This window comes from Equus caballus, chromosome 4, assembly GCF_041296265.1.
Source record: "Equus caballus isolate H_3958 breed thoroughbred chromosome 4, TB-T2T, whole genome shotgun sequence".
NCBI classification, from domain to species: domain Eukaryota; kingdom Metazoa; phylum Chordata; class Mammalia; order Perissodactyla; family Equidae; genus Equus; species Equus caballus.
Window position 1 is genome coordinate 53,237,806 of NC_091687.1, and position 21,261 is coordinate 53,259,066.

Here is a 21,261-nt window from a genome sequence, read left to right on the forward strand (position 1 = left end):
CATCTAATTTTCAGAAACCCAAATTTTCTGATATTTAGATCTCAAATCAGAGAAATGATTGTTACTGGGTTACTGCCGCTGGGGTCCTCTGACCCACTCTGGCATAGCTGGTGACCCCATCACTGGCATTCACGGCCCGCCACACCCCGCGCAGGGGAAACGCAAGCGCGTCCGAGGGACGACACGGCGGGTGCAGGGCCACCCGTGCAAACGTCACAGAAGTCAGGGTTGAGCTTCAAATCTTCGCTGGTCTGGATTGGCTTTTAGTCGGCGAGTTTGCGGTAACTGTTTGTAACATAAGAACAATGAGCCGCGGCCCAGGCTGGGTCGATGACAGGTGACGCTGGCGGCCCCGGGGTCCTGATGACCTGGGACCCGAACCATTTGCCCCGCGCCTTCCGACACGAGAAGGGTTCAGCGAGGGCGTCGGCAGCTGCTCTGGAGATCAGCCGCAGGGTAAGCGGCGCCCTCTTCCCCAGACCAGGAGCCCTCAGGGTCCCTGACCCAAGACGCCAGCCCGCAGGAGGCGGCCCCTGGGGTTAGGGCAGGAAAGGGTGGAACCGCAGCGGACCCCGACCCTCCGCTGGGGCCAGAAGTCTGTCTCTTGGGTGGTGTTTGGGGCTGCCCCTGATCCACACTGACAGCCTTATACGGACCTTTTCTCACTTAGCCTCTGCTGCATGTACAACTCTGGCAGTTTAGAGATTAGGTAATAAAGCCATAAATTTGGAATTTTGACTCAACGATAGATATGTATAACCCTGAAATTTTCCCTTAAAGTGCACATTGACACTGAGGAGGAAAGTTTCTTCGACGAACAATACAAGCAGAGTTGAGGGCAGTTAAGATAAAGGTTTAAAGAATACTTGAGTGGGAAAAAATGTCAGAATTGTGCAGCATAGGAGCTAGCAAAGTGTTCTAGGGTTCTCGGACTTGTCTGGAAAGGCTTGGGGCGGCGATGATTAATAGGCTGAGAGCGCTGTAATGAACTCAAGGTTATTCACACCGAGTCCCGGCTAACCTGGGAGCATGCGTGTTGCGTGCGGGTATAGGAATTTATCGGTCATTGCAGTACATAAATCGTCAAAGAGAGGATATTTTTTTCTATAGACTTTAATACAGACTTCATTCTTCTGGGATTTAATAGTCTCACAATTTTCAAAGACTTTTTTCTGTTTTATCTGGATCCTAAGGCATCCGGCAGTGGAGAGAGCTGCTCTAATCTCCCCACACTAGAACTGTCCACACCCCAACACTGTGTTGGATTGTTTTTATTTTCCTGTTTTGTCAGTTAATTTGAAATCTGACTTTTCCCCCTGATCAGGCAACTGAAATTGCCTTCCAAATTCAACAGCGTTTTTGAGTAATCTCCTCTAACGCCCAAGCAACACTGCAGATTCAGATTCCACCTTCTGGAAATCTGCTCTCTCCCACTGTCCTTGTGTGTCTCCTCCTAATTTTACGACCATCCCTCCCCTGTCTCCTTTCCCAGCTTGGTTTCCGCTTCCCCTTTCTAAATGTAGACACTTCACGAAGATCTTACCTGGGTCCCACTCTCTCCTCTGCGCTGACCTGACTCACCCGGCTGCACAGCCCCACCCTGACACGCCTGGTGAGACTTGCTTTCCCACTTGCAGCTTTCTGCACCTTGACCGGCGTGTCCCACCAGCGTCTCAATTTCAGCATTTCTCAAAGTCATCTTCCCTTCCAGTCACCTTTCTCATCATCAAGTCATCGCATTTTTCATCCTCCCCCGTGACTTTGCCTGCCCTTGTTCTCTGCCTCCAGTTTCTTTTTTTTTCTTAAAGATTGGCACCTGGGCTAACAACTGTTGCCAATCTTTTTTTTTTTTTCTGTTTATCTCCCCAACCGCCCCCCCCCCCCCCCCCCCCCCCCCCCGTACACAGTTGTATATCTTCGTTGCAGGTCCTTCTAGTTGTGGGATGTGGGATGCCGCCTCAACGTGGCCTGACCAGCGGTGCCATGTCCGCACCCAGGATCCGAACCCTGGGCCGCCAGAGCGGAGTGAGCGAACTTAACCACTCAGCCACGGAGCCAGCCCCAGCCTCCTGTTTCTTGCCAGTTCCCATCAGTTCTCTCTGCACACTGCATGCCACATCTGTTCACTGCTCATTCCCTCTTGCCACGATCCTGGGGCAGGCTCAACAGCTCTTGCTCTGATTTTCCAGAGGCAGCCTTGCTTCCTGCCTGCAGTTCCCTCAGCACCTCAGGCCATCATACATGTTGTGGCTGGAGTCAGCTTCCTGACGCCTCACTTTGCCACATCTTTTCCGCAGTTTAAAAATCCTGTAATACCTATTGCCCCAGGATTGAGTCCAATGCTGAGTTACCCAATAGTTATTAAGCCCATTCTCCTACAGTACCAACAAAGCCAGGGCACCAAAAAAGAAGGAGGAAAAATGTCTTTAAAATCACTTGATGTTGGATGTGGCTTAAAAGCTCTGATGTAATTGTAATGAGAAAAATCAGAACTTTGTTGGAGTTTCTTGCACTGATTTTACCATGTAGTTAGTATACATATATGTGCATATATATGTATATATCATATAAAATTAATTTTAAATTACAGATTACATAAAATATGTAATTTTGAGTTAGAGTTCTCAGGGCCTATAAAAGTTTTGTCTGAACATTAAGTGCACTCTTCTGAGCCTAAATTTCAGAGTTGGCACAAATAATATGGCTCCAATTCACCTTTCTTAATTTATTTTTCACAGTTGCCTTCCACCTGTCTTTCACTGCAGCCACAGTCTGTACAGCCTACACACCCCACGCTTTCTCCCCGCCTTCTCTTCTGTGTACTCACTCCCCTCGGACTAAATCATCCATCCATCTGTCAATATTCTGTTTCTAATTTCTCCCCATCCTTTCAGGCCCAGCCCAACTGTCAATCCGGCTCTGAAATCTTCTCAGCGTTCCCAGGCTGATAGTAATTTCTTCTTCCTTTGAATTCACCAAAGCATATTTTCCCTTCTCATAGCCCTGAACGCTTGCGACCTTCTTTTACAGCATCATACATCCCTTACTTCTCCTACTGAAAGGTTTGCTCATAGAGAGCAGGCACCTTACCTCATTTATTGCTATATTTACTAGCTAGTCACAGACTAAACTAGTCACAGCCTGAACTAAGCACTCAGTAGTTTGTGGCTCAATAAGTGACTGAATGATCTGTTCGGACCCACTGTTTAAAAAATGCTCATTGTAAAGAATGCTGTTGTGTGCAGCTGCTGTGGAAAATGGTATGGTGATTTCTCAAAAAATAAACATAGAGTTACCTTATGATCCAGCAATTCCACTTCTGAGTATACACTTAAACAAAGTGAAAGCAGGGACTCAAACAGATATTTGTACACCCATGTTCATAGCAGCCTTATTCACAAAACACAAAAGGTGGAAGCTATCCAAGTGTCCATCAATGGATACATGGAAAAACCAAATGTGATATATACATACAATGAAATAGTATTCGCCGTAAAAAAAGAAGGAAATTCTGACACACGCTACAACATGGATGATTCTTGAAGACGTTATGCTAAGTGAAATAAGCTAGTCACAAAAGGACAAATGTATGATTCCATTTATATGAGTTATATAGAGTAGTCAAAATTATAAAGACAGAACATAGAAGGGTGGTTGCTAGGGAAAGGGGAGGGGGGAAATGGCAAGTTAGTGTTTAATGGGTACAGAGTTTCATTTGGGGAAGATGAAAACATTCTGGAAATGGATGGTGGTGATGGTCGCACAACATTGTAAATGTACTTAATGCCACAGAACTGTACACTTAAAATAGTAAATTCTATATTATGTATATTTTACCACAATAGAAAAAACAGTTCAAGGAAAGAATGGTTGTTGTGCTTCTTTAGATGAAAGGTCTCTGCTTCTAGTGAAGTTGTGTGTTCACTGGGAACTGGAACTCCTCCACCACAGAGTCACTGAAACCTGAAACTTCTTGGCACGTTTTTGTGTTCTTCGGCACTTTGACATTAATATTTGTTACCAGAGTCACACGAAATTTTTGGTTGGAAAGAAACATACAATGATAAAAAAACTGTGTAAATAAATAATTAATTGCACCAGTGATTTACATAGTATGCTGATAGTTTCAATTTCCCTTTTCATCTCTTAATTTTCAAAATTTGACTTAAATTCTTAAATATTCATTTCATGGCTAAAATTTTCAAAAGGTACACTAATTTCTGATTACTAAATTAATGTATGCATATTATATAATATTCAAACATTATTTAAAAATGTATTATAGTGGGCCTGGTGGCATACTGGTTAGGTTCCCGTGCTCCACTTTGGCGCTTGGGGTTCGCAGGTTCGGATCCCAGGTGTGGACATAGCACTGCTTGTCAAGACAAGCTGTGGCGGCATCCCATGTAAAATAGAGGAAGATTGGCACAAATGTTAGCTCAGCGACAATCTCCCTCACACACAAGCACAAATATATTGCTTAGAAAGTGAAACTGCCCCATGATCTCAAGTGATAACTTTAGTTAACAATTTGGAGTGTGTGCATATATACGTCATTGGTAACAAAAATATTGTTACATTTACATGTATTATACTGCCAATGGCATTTTTACTTAGAAATATATTTTGGATATCTTTATATGTACAGATATCCATCTCTCCATATTTTTAAGCTACTGCACAGTATTCTATTGTGAAGTTACATCCTAATTTAACCCATATTCCAATTATTGGGGCATATTTCACAGCTACAGACAATGTATGCTGAAATAAGCAATAATATTCACATTTTGTATGTCTGTGTATGTACTGGTGTATTTCTGAGTGCTAGATGTGGAATGGCAGGATCAAGTTAAAAGCACACTTATAATTTTAACAGATAGCTGCAAAATTTTAATTCTACTTTGGCTGGGCTTTCACTTCCCAAACACTTTGGCAAAGTTGTGACTGACTGTGTGTAGTAGAAGCTGATAGTTTAGATGTTTAAGTTCAAATACCCAGATGCAGATGCCTAAGTCTGATCTATGGGTTTTCCCAAGTCCCAGATTCAGCTAGCTTATCAGGGTCACAAAATACCCTGATGGAATGCCCACACCTGAGCCAATGGAGTCTCCAAACCCCAAGATCCAGCTTGTGTAACAAGGTAACGAAGGAAGTTTGGGATAGAAATTAGCAGCTGCTCTCCATCCCTGCATATCTGCCTTCCTCTCTTTAGATATTTGTTCATCCCATTAAATCTCACTCTTCTTAAAGTCCTCTGCTGAACAACAAAACCATTGCTAAAATTTCATAAATCACTTGCTGACATTACAACCTCACCATCCACAACAAATCCCAGCTCAAGTTTGGTGATTGTTTTGACTCTGATAATTACAATGTTTGTCAGATTTCAGAAGTGCAACAATTACACTTTCCACTTTCCTTGTGTCTTGTTAGCTTTACCTTTCATGGCAAATTATAGATGGGCTTTATTTTTTCCATATCATCTTAGGCCATGTGGCCTTAAATGTTATTTTGTAATTTAGCAAAGGAGCTTTAAGAAGAAAAAGCAAACCACTTAAATAACTGTTGCTGGATTTGTATTTTCAAAACAAAGCCTATGGGAATAAAAATCGCTGCTTCTCCACCAAAACTTCCCATGATGCAAGTATAGTAACTCAGGAAAAATGAAGACATTGTTCCTTTGCAAAGAAAGGGAAATGATATTTACTTACTCTTCCATTCATTTGCCTGACATTTATTGAGAACTTACAAGGTGCCAAGCTCCTGAATGATAACGTACATCATATCCTGCTCCCTCTACCTCCAACCTGGATACTGAGTGCTTTCTGTAAATATTGAAAATCTACCAAATATGAATTCTTGGTGTTCAAAGGAACATTTAAAAACATTTAAAAACCAAATTATTCTGGTAATTGAATTGAAAACTTGATTTTAGTGTATAAGTACACATACACATTTTTTCTTTTTGATTAAAAATTATTTATACATCTGTGCCCAGGATTAAGGATAATGAAATTCAACCACAAAAATGATTAAATAATATATAATTGTAGTGTTGGAATTTATCAGTTTAGAGTGGCTGCCTTCATATTCACCTTTCTTTTGATCTTCTGGTAGACGTTATTGTTATTGACTGCAAATGTCTCAGTATTTTTGCTCAGTGGAATGTGGCTTGACAGATTAATTATATGTTATCAGGCAGTTGAAGATCAACTAAAGATATGTGGCCACAAGAGGGATGCTGATGTCTTTGAGCTGTTCCTTTCTCAAAAGTAAGTGTACTCTATGTAAGAAATAGAAGAGCATCATATTACAATGTTTCATAGATTTCAAATGTTCTTTTCCATTGTTTTCCCCCTCAAGGACTGGAGAGGCCAGTACCACGCTCTAATTACTTTAGCACTCATTGACGTCACCAGTTTCTACTGGAGAGGCACGATATTGACATGGATAAAACAAAGATTATGAAGCCAGGCTGAGTTTGAATCCCAGCTCTTTCTCTTCTTGTTGAGTGATCTTGGGCTTGTCATAAATCTCCCTGTCAGGGTTCTCAGGTTTAGCAAATAAAAATAGAGAATGTCCAGTTACATGTAAATTCGGAGAAACAAATGAATATAATTTCTTTTTTTTTTAGTATAAATATGTCCCATATCACATTAGGACATTTGTTGTTTCTCTGAAATTCACATGTAACTGGATATTCTGTATTTTATGTGGCAACCCTGTTGCCTGCAATAACAATATGACCTGCTTCACAGGGTTATTGTGAAGATTAGATGAGTTAGTAGAAGGTAGGGGAGGGCCTGGTATACAGTAAACACTCAATGAGTGTCAGGACAGTCAATATTATTACTATTAGAGACTAATGACTCATGATACCCCTATGCTATAATAATAACAACTCCTACCGTGTTATAACCACTAGCTAACAGCCACTATCCTAATTTTACTGAAAGGCAGGAGGACCTCTCTCTCATGTAGCAACCCCCTTTAATACCACTCAACTTCCCAAGGTGGCAGACAGCAAAGTGGGTTCTTCTGCTGCAGAGCACTCACGGTGCCTGAGATAGAGCTCAGATGTAAGAGGAAGTGATGAGTTGGGCTGGACTTTGACACCACAGTTTTCACTGGCCACGTGACACCTGTGCAGCCACAGTTTACATTTCAATAACAATGACCTATTCCTACTCTTCTTTCCCCCCACTTCTTGCTTTTTAATCTCTGTGAATTCTATGTATTATTTTAATATAGGCTTGACATATTTCTACTCATATGTAATCTTTGGAACCCAGCTACTTTTTAAAGAAAAGGTCCTACTTTATCAATGATATTAGTCACTCTCTCTCTGGTGATTTCAGGAAATCATTTATTAATAAATATATTTCTGTTGTTATATATAAATATTTATTTTTAGTTTATTAGTGCAGAGAAAAATATTTATTTTTATAATGGTCCTGAATCTCTTGGTACTAAGAAAATAAATAGCTGATCAATTTAAGGTTTTTGAAAATACATATTTTAGAATGGAACAGGTGGGGTAGATAATTCTGACACACCTTAAGGTCATGTTCTGAAACTTTCTATAGATCAATTAGTTTTACTATAATGATAAACAAATAGTTCGTGTGGTCTAAAGATTGAATCTCTAAGCCTTTCATGATTTTAACAACTGTATGTTATTGATCATAAGGGTAAGCAGAGAACGATAAGAAAAGCTTTAAAACTCTAGAAAAAATGAGAAATATTGATCCTCTGACAGAGGGTAATTAGTGGTCTTCTCAACTAAAGGACAATGCATTTTATATCCTAAGAATACTAAGTTAGCATTTAATCCATCTGGGTACCAAAAAAATGTTTTCACTCCAGATGCCAATAAACTGCGTAAATAGTTATTTTCCTAAATCTCTGTTGAACTTGGAAAATGGAAAGCATGTTATCAATGTCTCCTTGAGTAATCACAGAGAACATATACTGTGACAACAGTGTTGACAGATTATTGTCAGCACAAGTCATTGCCATCATTAGTAGTGGAATTTCCTCTCATTGTCTTCTGCTGACCTCACCTTAAATGTAACAGCCCATTATTGACTTAGGACAGGTTTATGGGCTGAATCAACCCTCCTGACTTGAGTTAAAGTCCTCTTAAAAATGAATCACTTTGTTACATTATCGAATAGCTGAAAATTCAGCATCAATACTACTAGTACAAGAAAATTAATGACAATAATTTGACACAGTTGATATTTTCAAGTATTAATGTATTAAAATAACTTTTCTAAGTGGGGTTTGAGTTTCTCTCCTACGATGTAATGATTGTTTTATGTTTCATGGGAACAGATGAAGCTAACCTACTATTATTATTGCCTAATGCAATAGAGTAGACGCACCAGGGTCCAATGCTTCTTCCCAGAAATAGGCTACGTGTCTGCACTGAGGCGTGAGAAGGCATTATGTGTGCAAATCTCCTGTTAGAAGTTGCTTTGGAGAAGCCTGGAATATTTTGCTGTGCTAGGGACGTGCTCAAAGACTAGTGGTGCATGTCAAAAGGATGAGGTAGTCTGCTTGAAAAGTCTTCTGTTTGGGATAATTTGAGAATTCAAGAAAAAAAAAAGATTGAAAAAGGATTAAGAAAAAACTCTTCAAATCAAAGAAGGATGGGGAAGAGAGTGAATGAGAGAAAGAAAGGGGAGGGGCAAATGTTCCTTACAGAATATCAGCTAATGAATGTAAAAAGAATGAGAGCATTAGAAAATCACCATTTTATATTCCCAAATCTACTGATTCAGGTAAGGAACATCAATCGAAGCCAAAGCCATTGAATAAATAGTTTTGGGGGAACAAGATATACAAGTAGTCTCAGAGTTCTGCCCCACATGTTACTTTTCCATGATTAAATCTGTGCTTGTACAATGGAGATACAGCCTTAACCAAATGACTGAACTTAGCTTCGCTAAGACTGGGACCAAGTGGCATCATTGCCTCCTGATGTGATGTAGCAATTACGACCTTTGTAAGTGAAAAATGATCTACCTTGAATTTCATCATGAGGAAGCAGTCAGACAAATCAAGAATGTGAGACAGGGGCTGGCCTGGTGGCACACCGGTTAAGTTCGCACGTTCTGCTTCTCGGTGGCCCGGGGTTCGCCGGTTCGGATCCCGGGTGCGGATATGGCACCACTTGGCAGGCCATGCTGTGGTAGGCATCCCACATATAAAGTAGAGGAGGATGGGCATGAATGTTAGCTCAGGACCAGGCTTTCTCAGCAAAAAAGAGGAGGACTGGCAGTAGTTAGCTCAGAGCTAATCTTCCTCAAAAAAAAAAAAAAAAGAATGTAAGACATTCCATCAGACAACTGTCCTGGACTCTCCCAAAAGTCAGTGTTAAGGGAAAAAAAAGAGAGAAGGTGACTATTCTAAGTTTAAGAAGACTAACGAGCTATACCAACTGAAAATGCAAGGCAGGAATTGATGGCATTCAGGATTTAAAAAAACAAACTATCAAAGAAATGTAGGGGCAACAGGGACAATCCGAATATGAATAGTATATTAGATGGTATTATTGAATTCTATTTCATTTTCTTAGGTGTGATAAGGGCATTGTGGTTGTGCAGGAGAATGTCCTGATTTGAGGGATGTGCACATGAAGTATTTAGGAGTGTAGGCACTGCAATAATGCCTTCAACTTATTTTCAAATGATGCACCAAGAAAATCATCAACCATAAATAGATGTACTAGATGGACAGAGAATGAGCCTGAGTGTGGCGAAGTGTTAGAAATTAGGAGAGCTGTGCAAGCATTCATTGTACTAGTCCTTCAACTTCTCTGTTTGAAGTTTTTCAATATAAAAATTGGTAGGAAACGTTTCTCTTGTTTAGAAATGTTGTTTGCATCATTTAAAAAATGTTTGCTTTCATAAAAATTAGAAAAATGTTAGTCCCTCCGTATCCCAAGGTTAAAAATGACTGTGAAAGGATGTTGCCACAAATGAGTTAACATACGTAATATTCATTAACATTAGCATTTTTAAAGTGCTTAGAGAAGGGCCTGGCACAGAGTGCATGTTCTGTAAGTGTTTGATAAGTGGAAGCATAGATATATACATATCTGCTCCAAGCCCATGATTCCCGCCCTGAGAAATAAAAGAGATCTGAATATTCCAGCCCACAGCAGTCAAAGGGCCAGCTACCCTCAGAGGCTTTACCCTCTTTGCTGACAGCTCTCCTCCCACCCCTTGTCTGTCCCTTTGTTGGGTGAGCTACTTCAATAAAAAGGCTCAGGACTGCTTGGGCAGCTAGAGTCCTGCAAGTTCAAAAAGAATGGGCAATATTTTGACCCCATATTTAATAAACAACAAAGGCAGAAGAAAACCCTTTACCCAGTCTCTGTCTCTTGGGGAACCAAAATTTCCATGTCTTAAATCCAGTCTGGACAATGTCAAAGCCAGAAGTCTGCGGACATGAAACAGGAGCAAATGATGTTTCCCAAAAGTACTTGAAAGTCCAGTATGTTCTGCGCTTACTTTTTTCCCTCCACTCTCTCCCCAGTAAGATCATTTTTTAATTGAGGTCCCAATACATTCAGTCATAATGAGGTGTAAACTTCCACTAACGTGAAAAAATGATCCCCTTTAAGTATTTGCTTTAATGGGCTGACAAAAGTCTTAATCCAAATGAATGAAGTTTTAATGATTTCGGAAATGAGCACGTAAGTGTGCCAACAATTTTGAAAGGACAAAGAGAGAGGCCTTTCCAGTTACACCAAAGTCATACTATATAACCCGCCTTACCGGGTGAATTAATCGTTGCTAATGTTCACTTTTTTTTTTCCTTTCCAGGGAACTGACAGAGGTCATTGATCTTTCTAGGTTTAAAAAATTAAAATACTTATGGCTACATCATAACAAGGTAGTATTATATTTTATCTTTAAGTAGCTCTATAATTAAATTACTATCTTAATTTCATGTTTTTAATAGAGCTAATCTTTAAAAGTGTTAATATTTATGCTCCCAATTTAAATTTAGGTAAGAAACATATATATTTAAATTAGTATATTGAATAGCACAATTTGTGAGCTGTGATCAGACTTCAACTTGACTTTTATCTTTCATGTGCTGTCAAAACTGCTCAGTGGAGGCTACTCCTTCCCAGAGTTCTGGAAGAAAACTTCGTCCATCTCGTGATAGTTCTCAGCTCTCTTATGTAGCTCAAATCTTACAGTCCATTTGAGTCATAGTCGTAGTTCCAGTTCAGAACTGAGAATGTCTAGGCAAATCCATTTATCAACTTTCAATCTTGATTCATAAATGAGACATCCCCCTACCTCCCCTCCCTTCTCCAGCTACAGCTAATGGCTGATGGCCACCTGCCATCTTTATTAGCTAGGGAGGTGTGGTTAGTCGTTTTCTTTCTCTCTCACCTCCACCCCAGCCTTCTCCAGGGTTGGTATGGAATGGGAAGGTGTGGAGGTAGAGGAAAGGCGAGGGAGAAACAAAGGTTTTATTTGATTTGCACCCTCTGGTACTAACAGATGTTCAGAGTTGACTTTTTTCTCTTAATGTGTTATTCAGAAGCTCCCTTGTGAAGTTTCTCCAACTCTCATTCCTCTTCGCTGGCCACTCCTGACCTCCCCTCCCCTTTTATCCTGGTGGTACTTACAACTGAGGGTCTCCCAGCCATGGAAAACTACCTTCTTGGGCAGGATGCTTCGCAAAGTGCCCCAGATCCCCATTGTTCCAATGGTCCTGCATGCAGTTCCCAGAAGTCACAACCTTCGTCCCACTATCAGAGGCCAAGGGGCTTGGTTACCTCCTAGTTGCTACCCAGACTGATCCAGCTTCTCAGAAAGTGCCAGGCACTAAGCCACCATGTCTCCAACTGTGGGGACACTCCTTGAGGTCACTGAATGTAGCCCTTGAAGCTTCTCTCAGAGGCTAGGGTTTAGGAGGCACTGTCCTCTCACCAGCTCCCCATAATGGGGCCTGACTGGGGCCCCAAGTTCTCTTCAGGTCGAAGAGCAGGACTGAACTAAAATCCAAACCCAAACAGTCATTACAGTTCAGTAGTCAGTAAATTATTCTCAATTTTCAAAAATTTCCCTTTCCAACAGCTTGTATTTTGTCCATTATAAACTGATAATCCAATCCTAATATTTTGAATTTAGACTTTCAAGCACTAGCTGATTCAAAAATAAATTTGAATTTTCAGCAGTAGTCTTCTCGTCAAGCAGTAGTCCACATTCACAGCATTGAATCTTTAAGCAGCCATGTTTATGAAAGTATTTCAATGTTACATTGCATTTTCAGGGGGGTTTTTGTTGTTGTTTAACTAAGTGGAAAATGAAAGTGCTTCTAGTATTAAGTGTAAGCATGAGTCTTATAAACTTGAAATAATTTCTTGGAGAACAAACACGAAAACCTTCAAGGCCCCAGTCAGCTAACAACTGAAATGGAAAGTGCATGCACCACTTAAGGGCATACAAGTTCACAACTCTTTTAAACACTCTGCCAGAAATTATCCTGGGTCACAGTGTGCCACTTCTGATTAGAAAAAGATGGAAATCATCAAGCATGGCAAAAGTGACGCATCCTTGTTTTTCATGTGAGCTCCTTGTGGTGTTCAGTGGAGTTGGATTTTGAAGGAAAGAACATGTACAAATGGTCACAATATGTCTAAAGGGAGATGTATAATTAGAGATTTTGTAATTTTTTTGGCTTTCTGGTAGTGGACTCCATCCCACCTCTATTAGTCATTGAATTTTCATGCAATTGTCTTATAGATGCATCATGTACATAAGAAGAGATCGCAAATGCTGTCAACTATTTTACTTCCTTTTGTTTTTGAAGGGGGGTTGGTGGGGAAGGGATGTGACATGAGGCTGAATTCTCTTCTTGTGCTTGGCTATTTACGTTCAATAAATTAACTATGTTATTTCCAAAATTACCATCACTTAACTTTATTCTTTAAAAAATAGACTTATTTAATCCATATAATACTGAAAGGACATCATACCCAAAATAAATTTTAAGTGGTCATGGGATAAGTCAATAAGCTAATGTGAGTTTTCCTTTTGATCAATAATTGACTAGTTGCTAAGTTGCCTGAGGATTTACATTCCATGAATGGGCATACTAGCTATGATAGAACTTCATCAAAATTCACATGTAAATTTTGATGATTAGTTTCCTTTAAAATCTAGATTAGTTGACCACTCTAGGTTGACCACCAAGAAGCTGTTATGCCAGTAGAAAATAGTATGGTGAATTGTGGTGAAAAACATCAACATTGATATAGGAATATAAATATTTAGAATTGTAACATTTTGTTAACAATGATCTGCATTTGTGACCAGCATTATTCTTACATTGGTGAATATCTTAGACTACCCTCTATTTAGGAACAACTAAGGCATAAAGTAGTAAAATAAAATGGACACATCTTTTTTGTTTATTCATTTATTCAATCAACAATTTTGTTGAGGTGTATGTACTGGACATTATTGGTTGTCCACTCAATATCCATTCTCTCCTTTAACCTATCCAGCAGAATCTAGGACTGGGTTTTGGTACATACTTCCCCTCCTTTTTACTCAAGTAGGTGGGCCTATCCCTGGTTCCAGGGGGTAGATACTGAACTCTCCAAGCCAATCAGGAGAATCCCATCCTCCTTGTGAGTGGCTAGTCAATGAATGGACACATAACCCAATTGTGGTAATAGAGACATAGGAGAAACATCTGCTGGGAGGCTTCTGTGAGAGGTTTCCTTACTCCAAAAAGACAGGGCTAGAAGAGACGTCCCTTATTTCTGAATTTGGATGTTTTCTTGCCTGGATATGAAGCTAGGAACCATCCTACCAACTTGAAGATGCATCCAACATTTAGAGAAAAGCAGAACCCAGAGAATCATTGAGATGGTAAGACTCAGGCTTTCACAACCTCTGAACTTCTTGGTATATGAGATAATAAACGTTCTAATTGATGTGCCAGTTTGAGTTGAGCTTAGAAGTTCCTTGGAGCCAAAAGCATCCCATCTGATACAGCTTATTCTGTACTTGCATTAGGCTATTGATAGAATACAACAATAAATGGGATGGTACCTGCTCTAGTGATAAAATTAGGAAGGCCAGAGGGAGTGGCTGTGCTCTTGGGGAGGACACTGCATTTGCAAATTGCCTGGAGTGAACTGAGAGAAAGCAGTAGTCTCGGGAAGCAATGAATGTAGTTTGGTGTGTTTGGAGCCTAGCATGGTAGAAAGGTGCGCACTACTCGCCATTATTATCTAGTGGATGCTAAAACTGGAACTTCTGGTCTGACTCTGGACTAGCAAATTCAATAGGTACATGTTGTTTCTAAGGACCTCCACTGCCCCAGCTTTCCTAGGTTTGCTCAGGCAACTCTGGATCTTTAATTATGCTTGCTGAGGGTTGGTTTTCTCCTCCTCCTGCATATAGATATTCACCAGGTCTGCGTCACCTCCCTTTATGGGTCACCTTTTTCTAATCTCCCCAGACATAAGTAGTGGGAGGCAGCTGCTCGTTGGCGCATCTTAACTGAGGCCTTCTGAAGACTCCCTTCCTTGTCTCATCTTCTAGCGAGCCTGGCGAGGGGATTTTAGGTCCACAGTTCATCCTTTACAGCCTTTCATGCGAAGTGGAGTCTGCTCAGACAAGTGATCTAAGTGATTTGTCTTTTATACTACAATTGCAAATGGTCTATACAGTCGATTTGTTTGTGTTTTGGTTAATTACCTCGAAAATTTTCTTTTACAGATATTTAATAATGAGTTCATAATACTGGTGCCACAATGCTGGTATCCTTCTACTGCTGGAAGAACTAGCAATACTTTGGTATATTTCATTTGTTTCAGATTAGAATAAGCGTTTGATGAAAAACCTGTATAATGGCTCACCAAGCAGCTGTCCAAATGGAATAGGAATTTCTGCCATGTAGCAAAAACCAAATAGTTGGCAAATTTCACAAAACTAAATTAATATAAAAGTACCTCTCTGGCAAAGTCATTGTTTATAAACTTCATCATCTAAAATATAATTAAAATACTTATTTATAATAACATTTTCCACACTAGCTGACCAGAGAATGGTCAGATTAAAATCAACAAAATTGTTTTAAGAAAGATCCTGGGCTCATTCTTCTATGCCACTAAGATATGTTATTATTTCCCATCTCCCAGGCCTTCAGTATCTATTAAGAAGTTGGTACACAGCACAGATTTATATATTTTAGGAAGGTTTATTGATGTACAAAATTACAAATCATGACTTGAAAATTTAAATAATTATTTTTAATGTGCTGTTTTAAATGTTTGTAAAGAATTCTTTGAATGGCAGTACTTTTTTTCAGGCAGCTTTACGACACGCCTTGTTATCATGAAATTTTAGTTGGTTCTTTTAATCAAGTTTGGGTATATATATATATTTATCTATTTACTATACATACCATATCTTATTCTGAAAAATGATTTAGGGCAGAACAAAGCCAATGGTAAAGCATAAGAGCTATTAAATAATAAGGCAAACTCTCATGTATTCCATATAATTTGGGCTCTTGCATGTTTCTGTTACCCCAGGACATTAATTATATCCTGTATGTCAACTTAGTTGAAAGAATTCTATTTTGCCAAATATTTAAAGCCTCCTCTGAAAGAAAATTAACATACATAATCTAAATAAGCTTTCACTGCATGGTTGTGAAATTCATAGATATGTACACTATGTCTCTAGTTATGCTTTAAAATGATTTATCCAAGAAATATAACCTACTTTTGGAAAAGAGCATATATAACAATTTTAGTAACATGGAAGAAAGAAGAGAAAACTTCAGAATGAAATTCTGTTTGTATTGGATAAAAATAGTTATTTCTGAATATTTTTAAAGTGCAGATTTTATTTTCAAGGATTGTACATATTTTAAACTAAGACACAAGCAAATGCGTTGTTTTCATTTATTGGACAGGAACTCCATAAAAGTGAACTTAGGAATCTTGGAAGTATATTGAAAATTTTCTTTTTTTTCTATTTAATTCAGTGTATATTATTAAAATTCTCCCCAAACAATACTTAGTTTTATATAAATTTAGGAAATATTGTGACTTCAATGTCAAACATACAATAATATACCCTTTTAAATAGCACCTAACTATAGAGTTTTTCAGAGTTTCATCATGTCGTCAGATCACTGGCATATAGGTCTTTCCCTCTAGGGTTTTCAACCTTGGTACCACTGATTCCTGAACTGGATAATTGTTGGTTGTGGGGGGAGTCCTATGCCTTTTTGGGTGTTTAGCAGCTTCCTTGGCCTCTACCTACCACATGCCATAAGAATTTCCCCCTGAGAAGTGACAACAAAAAATATTTCTAGACATTGTCAAATGTCCCCGGGAGGCAAAATCGCCCCCTCACTGAGAATCATGCAATTTGGTAGAGTGATCTGTGGAAACCCAAGTCAAAACATCTCACTCTGCTCAAAACCTGCAATGGTTCCCGGTTACTTTCAGCCAAGTTCTTACGGTACCTACAAGGCCCTACACAAGGCAGCCCCTGATTCTCTCTCTAACCTCATTACCTCCCTTCTCTCCCGTGCTCGCTCTGATCCAGCCACACCAGGCACCATACTGTCTCTAGACCTATATACTGGCTAGTCCCCAAATGCTCCTCCTACAGATATCCCAGTGGCCCACTCCCTCCCCTTCATCAAGAGTTCATTCAGGGGGCCGGCCCGTGGCCAAGTGGTTAAGTTTGCGCACTCCGCTTTTGTGGCCCAGGATTTCGCTAGTTGGGATCCTGGTCGCCGACATGGCATCGCTCATCTGGCCATGCTGAGGCGGCAACCCACATAGCACAACCAGAGACACTCCCGACTAGAATAAATAACTATGTGCTGGGGGGCTTTGGGGAAAAGAAAAGAAAAAGATTGGCAACAGATGTTAGCTCTGGTGCCAATCTTTTTTTTTTTTTTTAAAAAGAGTTCGTGCAAATATTACCCCCTCTATAACACCACCTCCCTACTGGCACACCCAGTCTCTATGCTTTCTTTTTCCCCACAGCACTTATCAGCTGATACCATAATATATAATTTACTTATTGTACATGTTGTTTAATTTCTCTTTTCCTGCTGGAAAAAATAAGCAAGGATTTTTGTCTGTTTTGTTCACAGCTCTACTCCCAGAACTTAGCACAGTGTCTGGGACACAGTAGCAGCTCAACAAATATTTGTTGCATGGAAGAATGAGTAAACAAAGATACTAATGTTTTCTAATAAATGAAATATTTCCATTTGGTCAGAGAGTCACAAATGATATGTAATTGATCATAATTATAAGTTTGAGGAGGGTAAATTGATAATCTTTTGCTTAGCATTACGCTTTTTTGTTCATTCACAAATGTCAGGTTCTGTTTATTTGACATCAGAGCTAGGTCTGCCAAGTTAAACTTTTCTTTGCATAGGTGCTAGTCAAAGTAACAGAAATTCACTTAACAGAAACATGCTTTGGCTAAGTTAAGCAGAAAAATAATATATTGAAAAGGTATTGGATAGGTATTAGGTAGCTTAAGAATCAAGTGTAGAAAATTCTCAGGATCAAAGGGAGCCATGGTCAAAACCATTTCACAGAACTGATTTCCACAAACACTACTGACTTGCCAGTCAACAATGGAAGCCCCAGCTTGTGCTGCTGCTTGCCTGTCACCAGCACCAGCTGCTGGACCCCTCCACCGTCACCAGTGCCACTGTTTCCACTGCTGTGGAGACAAACGTTGCTGTCTCTATCTCTGCCAACACCAGAATTAACTCTCAGCTATCTCCACTTCTTTGCATTACTAGTTCTTGATTCAAAGTTCAGAGGGAAGGCATCAGATTGGCTTGGTCTAGTCATGTGTCACACCTACCTGGCAGGAAATCTGGAAAAGCAAATATCTTGCCTAATGGGGAGTAGGTTCTGATTCCCACCAAGACTCATTAGAGGAAGAATTCCTTGAATTGTGGGGAGGAGTGTTAGATGCCGGGCAGCTAAACAATAATGACAAGTGCATCTCATATTTCATTAAATAATGTTTAGACAGATGAAAAGAAAAGAATAGCACCAATGTCTGTGTAAGTGATTCCTGGAAGAGGGTAGGTATTTAATAAGTGGATTTTGAACTGTGTTCAGGTATAGTTATGGTGCTGTTACTAATCAGCTGTTACTAATCAGATGATATTTAGGAAATTGCATAATCTCTCCAGAGTTCAGCTTCCTCTATCTAATATAGGGAGCATTTATTCTTCCTAACAAAGGGTTGTCATGATAAAGAAATGAGGTGGCATATGTGAAGTACTGATCAAAGAAACTCATACACATTTCAGTAATAACCCAAAACATAGCTAAACACTTTCAAATAATGATAAACAGGATGTAGCCTTACTACGTGTCAGGCAAATAAGTTTATATCTGTATATCTCTTTCTATATATTGAGAGAAAGAGAAACTATATATAATTATATTTTTAAACTATTATATTTCTCTTCTATTTTTTCCATTTCCTGCTGAATATTTTTGGGTGCATTTTAGACATGTTTTGGAGTTATTGCTGAAATACTATTTTCTATCACTCAATCTAATATTTTCCATTACTCAAAACAACAATATTTTCCATTTCTTCAAAGTATGTTCAAATTAATGTCATCTGGATGGTTTATACAGAAGTTCCTCCAAATTAAAGAGCCCAGTAACGATGTACTATAAGCCAGTTTTTGATTTGAGAGTCAGACAGACTTGAGTTTGAATCCTTGCTCTGTTACCTGGGGAAAATTGTCTAACTTCTCTGAGCCTCAGTTTCCTCCTAGATAAATGAAGGATAAAGCAAATAACATGGAGCTATTGTAAGGACCATATTAAATAATGTCTGTGAAAATATCTAGCTTACTACTCAGCTCATAATCAGCACTTACTAAATATGAATCTGTCCTCTTTTCTTGACTCTAAGTCAGCAGTTCTCAACTGAGAACAACTTTGCACACCGCCCCCACCCCCACGTGACATTTGGCAATGTCTGGAGACATTTTTGATTCTCACAGTTGAGGTGTGCATGTTACTGGCATCTAGTGGGTAGAGACTAGGGATGCTGCTAAACATGTTACAATGCACTGGGCAGACCCCCAACCCCAACCAAGAATTATCAGGCCCCAAATGTCCATAGTTGCAGAGGTTAAGAAACCTTGCTCTAAAAGAAGCCTCCTTAATTCATTCTGGTATTCATTTTTCCCCACTATACCTCAGTTGTTACCTTTAAGTGCTTGACACTAAATGTATGAGCCTCCAGGTCTATAAAAAATAGTAGCTGTTAACCAATAAATAAATAATAGCTATTGTTTATTGGGCACTTACTATGTGCCAAGTCTTGAGCTAAGGTGTGATTTGTGAAATGTCACATTAAATATTAATGCTATGGCCATCCTTAGAATCAATAGTATAGATTTCTCTAAATGGATAATTATAATAACATTTTACTTTAATAAGGGCTTGAGTTTCAGGACAATCAGCAGGTTCTCCAATTTCTGTTCCTAGATCTTGACTTCAACAACTTGCTACGTTTCAATGTCTATTAAGTGCTGTGAACTCTACCTTGGAACTGTCTCTCATTTCGCTCCACTTCTCTCTTCTCCCACTGCCATTACTCTACTCTGGGCCACCATATATTCTTCTGAATTAGCGTAACACTCCTCCTATTCATTCCTGCCATTATACTTACTATTCCTTCTAAACTACATTCTTCCCTTCCATTTTCTTTCTAAAATAAAATAGGGCAATAGCACTCCTCTGCACAAAATCTTTTAAAAGCTCCCCAAGGTCCTCATAATCTGGCTTTATCTCTTTCCATGCCACTCCCCCTACACATCTGACCCCAACAAATAGTGCAATCTTAAAATCCCAATGATCATGGCCAAGGATGTTAATGCTCTTGGGAAAACTTTGATTCTATGATCAAGATGAAACTGTTGAGTTTATTAGTATTCTTCCTGTGTTAATGAGTAATGCAAGAGAAATTAAAGCCTCAGCTAATTAGCAATGCTTTATTAATGTGTGATTGGCAGAGAACTGGAAAAAGGGAAGAAAAAGTTGTGGTTTCCACTGGTGTTCTTTTTCTATGCTGATGTCAGGTGTGGCTATCATTAGATCAGGGAGTGGTGAGGAGGACAGAAGGCAGTGAGTTGCTGTCAGGAAGCCAGTAAGAAAAGTAGAAAGGGATAGGCAACCAACTGGGACCCACCCCTCACTGCCTTCAATGACCCCTCCCACCTGTGGAAAACATGGTTCCTCTCATGACTTAACAAAAGCTGTGGGGAAATTATTGGTGGTCCTCCAGCATGAGTGCTGACATAATCTGGTGTAGAATGAATCCGTGAAATGAGGAGATGAGCAGCACACATGCCTTTTGTAGCGTCACAATTTGTGAATGTTGCAAATATAAGAACAACTTAAAGAAAAATCATTAAAGAAACCGGTGTTCAAACTTTGGTTACAAATTCAAACTTTGGTTACAAATCTAAAATCGCTTTTCTGAGATATGAGAGGCCAGGAGTAAAATTTCCAGTAAATCCTCACTAAATCAGATAAGTTGAATTAACCCATCAAAGGCCAAAACAATTCTATTTAACTGATAACAATAGTTCCTGGGATAGGCTTTAATAAACACATAAAACGAATTTATAATCATAAGCCTATATTGCGGTATATCTAAAGTACTAAGCATTTATCAATAACTATTTCCAGAAAATCTTCTCCCTGCTAGACCGTGTATTAAGCAGCCACTTACCTGCTATACTGAACTTGCCGGCTGCTGTCAGAGGATACCTGCCCCGCCTCTATGACTCCACCATGTCTCATCCTCATGACTCAAACAAATCTGTAAATTTTATCAAGGTTATAGAGTCAATATTAAAAAAAAAATAATGGAGTTCTCCTTGCAGGGTAACAAACATTTCTGATCTTCAGTTTTGTGTGTTGGATACCCCATATCATGTATAGTGTGCTGAATGGTTCATTTGAGGAATTTTCAAGAGGGCCTTTGACTACATATTTCCAATTCATATAGACTGAATTTCTAATCTTAAAAGTCAGACACAACTTCACCATATCATTAGGAGAATGGGGAGGTGGGAAGGATAAGATACTGAAGAAATGTGGTTACTTTCCTTAAGGAAGACACAAAACTAGTGATCAAACGATTAATTGTACAAGTCAAATGGAGCGGGAAGTAGTCAAGA

The 21,261-nt window shown here is 39.3% G+C and overlaps 1 protein-coding gene across 1 annotated transcript in view; it reads left to right on the forward strand.

Annotated features, from left to right (window-relative positions):
• The first annotated feature begins 203 nt into the window (after window positions 1-203).
• LRRC72 (leucine rich repeat containing 72) overlaps window positions 204-21,261 on the forward strand; it is a 38,797-nt gene continuing 17,739 nt past the window's right edge. The window contains exons 1-3 of the mRNA XM_023639321.2: window positions 204-456; window positions 6,202-6,275; window positions 10,839-10,908. Coding sequence (XP_023495089.1) covers window positions 331-456; window positions 6,202-6,275; window positions 10,839-10,908 — 270 coding nt within the window. The 5' untranslated portion in view covers window positions 204-330. The remainder of the gene's footprint in view (window positions 457-6,201; window positions 6,276-10,838; window positions 10,909-21,261) is intronic.